Below are 4,414 nucleotides of genomic sequence, written 5' to 3'. Positions count from 1 at the left end.
CTAACATTTTTGAAACTGAAGACCATACGGGAGATCTGGCGTACGATATTGAGCAATGGAGTCAAATGGCTCTTAGGTGATTACAACGTCCCGAGAAATGCAATTGACCCGTCAGACCACTCCAGCTTTTGGTTTGAATACTAATCGAATTTTAGGCATACATATAATTTATCGACATATCCATACTTGCTCAAAATTTTCTCTACGTATATGAATAGATTTTTTTGTCACTGAAGTGTGAGAAGATTATTATAAAAAAAATGCAAATTACAAGCATTTAAATGCATTTTTTCTTTGCAATAAAAACTTTAAAAATATCATTTGAATTTAAAGATAAGTAATTAAAAACTAAATTGTATAGTGCAATGTTGAGGTAGTTAAGTGTACCCGTCCTGATTTTGGTTTGGATACGAGTCTACTACGAGGCATACATACAATTTCTCGTCATATCCGTACTTGTTCTCATATCCATACTTGTTCAAATGTGTTTATCTTCTCTGCACATTTAAATTTATATTGTATCATTTTATGTCACATTATATTTGAAAAAAAAAAATAAATTTAAATTATAAGCATTTAAATGTATTTTATCATTACAAACTTTTAAAAAAATCTAATTTTGATTTAAAAATATTAATAAATTGAAAATTAAATTTTAATAATGAAATATTGTTCGACTACCTAGACACACTTAGCGAGTATAACCGGTCACATTGCTTGGTACCAGTACATATTATGCTCTCCTAAATACTCGAGACGTTGTTGATGGGACGTTAAGAACCAACTTAATACTCTGAGGTATATCACTACCGAAAGTGTACCCTACATGGACTCTTGACCACTTGGCCGGTAAGTACATACCTATTACTGAGTGACCTCACGTGTGTCGATGTCGATATAAACTTTTTAAAATGCTCTTTATGAATACAAAAGATAAAAAGAAATAAAAAAAAAAGTATAAAAAAAATTAATGCATGAATTTTTTTAGTATGTTAGGATACATAGAATATCGGGAAAGTTTTCAACCATGTTGTAATGGTCTTGAGTGATTCAGATAATATAGCATATAATAGTTTACATCTAGTTTTGGTAAAGGGCTTATTTTTGTTGGTTTGTTTTCCGATGCATTTTTTGCGCAAATCAACCTGCGTAGTGATCTTACAACATTTCGTTTGGTTCGGTTTATTTTATTTAACGTCCTATTAACAGTTAAGGTCATTTAAGGACGGCCTCCCGTGCGTGCGTCATGGTGAGTGCATATGTTTGTTTTATGAGGCTGTGGTATGTTCGTGTTAAGTGTCCTTGTGATACGAACACGAACATACCATAGCCTCCAAAAACAAATATAAGCACTCACCAAGTCTCCTTGTGATACTGCCCTGCAGGTAGGGGCGTAAGAATTGTACCTGCTGCCCCCATTGCATGATCGTAAGAGGCGACTAAATTTGGGATCTTATCTTTTCTCTTCTTAACAACTTTCTTCTTCATAATGTCTCCCTTGACAATGCCTCACTTTTGGCCTTTAGTTGAGCGTTTGCCCCTGTGAGGAAGGCTTTGGGTTCTGTCTCCTAGCCGAGATATACCAGAGTGTTTAAAATGGTAGTTGCTATACCTGCTTAACGCTCAGCATATTAGGAGTGGGACGACTGGTTGGCCCGTTGCCAGTATAATTTGACCGTGACGGATGTCCTGCTTGGTGTCTTCGGCAGTACGCTTCAGTGAGGTAGCACTATAAATCGGCAAAAGTTCCGGCCTATCACAAGGAGACGAACATACGCAGCCTCCCAAAACACACATACGCACTCATCACACGCATGCACATCGCACGCACGGCAGGCCGTCCTTAAAGTACTTTAGCTGTTGATAGAACGTTAAACAAATAAAACCAAACCAAATTTCCCCACCAATTTCTTTCAAACTTGTTTTGTTTCCATTAAAAGAATTTATTTCCTACTAATTTTGTAAAAGTAATTGTCTTTCGTTTTCTTCAATATTTGATTGTTGGACGGAGACCATATTCCGTATTAGACATGCTATAAAGCTATAAATGAATTGAACATGAACCTTATTTTGAATTTTCGTCAGGTAAGCGATACATGCCCTCTGGGCCTCTTGTTTTATGTGTATCTTTACACGGAAAGTATATAATTTCAGTCCTGATCAATGCGTTAAGGAATCTTAACTGTTTCTTACTTGATACACTGTGAAGGCCGTACCTATATCGCATTACTCATCATATCATTTCAGATACCAGAACACCTGCGTCTTGAAGGGATATGAACATGATTACTTATACATAAATACCCCCCTATCAGATCAACAATACAGCTTTGGTGGTATAATTTGAGGACAAATGAATATTTAAGCAACAACATTGATCCAGTAAGAACTTATTTTAGCGCAAATTTGTCATTGTACGTGAAAACTTTAAAAATGAAAAACCAACATTTCACCTCTTGGATCTTGCAACGACGATTGCGGAGTATATTTATATCAATGATACTTCTCTCAATTCTGACTGTGTTTTCCTTCTTTGTAAACACCATTGCCCTGAAAACTGTCACCGGGCTTTTTCCAATCGCTCCGTCACAGCAATCAATGGGCGCTTTCCACTACCCTCTGGATATAGACTTGTCCTATCTTCTTAATAGGAAGATCGTAAATGACACGGCGATTTATATTAAACCTATCAATCCTCATCTATTTCGATACTTACACCAACCTGCAGAATGTTCTTTCTCTGGATCTGGTAATGTAGTAAAGCTTTTGGTGCTTGTGAAATCTGCTGTTTTAAACATGGAACTACGTAAAGGTATACGCAATACCTGGGGAAAGGACATGCCGTCAAATGTTCGCATTGTTTTCTTACTTGGAAACACCGACGAAGAAAATCATAAACGTATCCGTGAGGAAAGTGAGAAATATTCTGATGTCATACAGGAAGACTTTTTGGATAAATATCAGAATAACACCTACAAAACTATCATGGGATTTAACTGGGGTGTGACGTACTGTTCCAGCGCGTCATTCTTCTTCTTTGTTAACGATGATCATTAAGTTTTCTTAGCTAACGTGTATAAATATCTTGAGAGCGTTTATTATACGAAACCCAATTTGCTATCGGGTTATGTGCTATCCCACTCCAAACCTATCAGGAATGCCAAGTCGAAAAGGTCCGTATTACCAGAAGACTATGGTTTCGACAGGTGGCCACATTACTTAGCAGGAGGAGCGTATATTGTATCTTTCGCAGTTGCACAGAAGTTCCAAATAGCGTTTCCGTATGTCAAGTATTTAGGAAAAGAAGATTGTTTTTTAGGAGTTGTAGCTAGAAAACTTAATATCACTCTAACTCACAATCTGTACTTTGCAAATAGGGCATCATTCATGAATAATAACAATATAAAACAATTTGATATGTTTAATTTACTTGGCTTTAAGAACCCAAAGAAAATGAGAAGGTTATGGGATATGCTTCACGTTATTGACACGACGAAAACTTTCGCACATTGAGACAATTTCATGTCCAGTGTTTTGGGATTAAACAACTGTCGATGTTTATTCATGTTAATATTATAAAACACCTGTTTTAGTCATGTTTTCTTTTTGTACTTTGAAATGTTTAAACGTGCTGCATTTCACTTAAGCCCTGTATATAAATTGAATGATTTTACACTTTTGAGAGAATAATCACGGTAGTTTTTTTTTTTTTTTTTCATCAGGTGATTTATTCAGTTCAGTGATATACATGTACGTTATCTTTATAATTATAACGTGTCCTTGCTAGACAAACTACTGGAAGTTCATCACGCTGTCGATACCATTTCTAAGAATTCCAGAATATTTCAACCATGAAAGGGACTATAGTTTTTCCTCTTCGTCTTGTACGTACTTGCGTACACCAAAGATTATCAACGCTAAAGCGGCTTCATTACATGAGGGATTTTAGTCAAACATCAGACACTTGAAAAGGACCTTAATATCATGGACGAGTTTGAGTTTCAGGGTCATCGTTTCTTCTTTTGAAAACTCCCAAATTTCAATTATATATAATCCCTCCGTTACTAGTTGGGTGACACCTGAAGGATGTCACAGAAAGAATGAAGTGTAGTGAGGGGCGATAACTCGGTTTCAGCAGTTTTCATCAAAATCGCTCAATATCTAAATTTCAACCAATGAGAAGACTATGTGTTATTTGTTGGGCTGCAGAGGCCGTGTGGTTAAGGTGTCCCAACATTTTATCACTAGCTGTCCACCTCAGGGTTGCGAGTTCGAAACACACGTGACGTCCGGCAGTTACCTAGCTGGTACTGGTTTTTCTCCGGGTACTCCAGCTTTGCTCCACCACCAAAACCAGGAACGTCCTTAAATGACCCTGGCTTTTAATAGGACGTTAAACAAAAACAAGTAAAAC

At 36.6% G+C, this 4,414-nt stretch overlaps 1 protein-coding gene across 1 annotated transcript; it reads left to right on the top strand.

The window, feature by feature from the left end:
* Positions 1-2,796: 2,796 nt before the first annotated feature.
* On the top strand, positions 2,797-3,513 carry LOC117339808. The gene is made up of 2 exons (XM_033901519.1): positions 2,797-3,008; positions 3,207-3,513. The coding sequence occupies exons 1-2, from the start codon at positions 2,797-2,799 to the stop codon at positions 3,511-3,513; spliced, it is 519 nt and encodes a 172-aa protein (XP_033757410.1).
* The last annotated feature ends 901 nt before the right edge of the window (positions 3,514-4,414 follow it).

Source organism: Pecten maximus, chromosome 12 (assembly GCF_902652985.1).
Source record: "Pecten maximus chromosome 12, xPecMax1.1, whole genome shotgun sequence".
Taxonomy (NCBI): domain Eukaryota; kingdom Metazoa; phylum Mollusca; class Bivalvia; order Pectinida; family Pectinidae; genus Pecten; species Pecten maximus.
Note: the sequence above shows the minus strand (reverse complement) of the source record. Positions and strands in the feature narration are given on the sequence as shown.

Coding starts and splice junctions, on each gene's coding strand:
- LOC117339808 (XM_033901519.1), top strand. CDS start 2,797: ATGGAACTACGTAAAGGTATACGCAATACCTGGGGAAAGGACATGCCG. Junction 3,009..3,206: donor GGATTTAACTGGGGTGTGAC/GTACTGTTCCAG, acceptor TGGTTTCGACAG/GTGGCCACATTACTTAGCAG.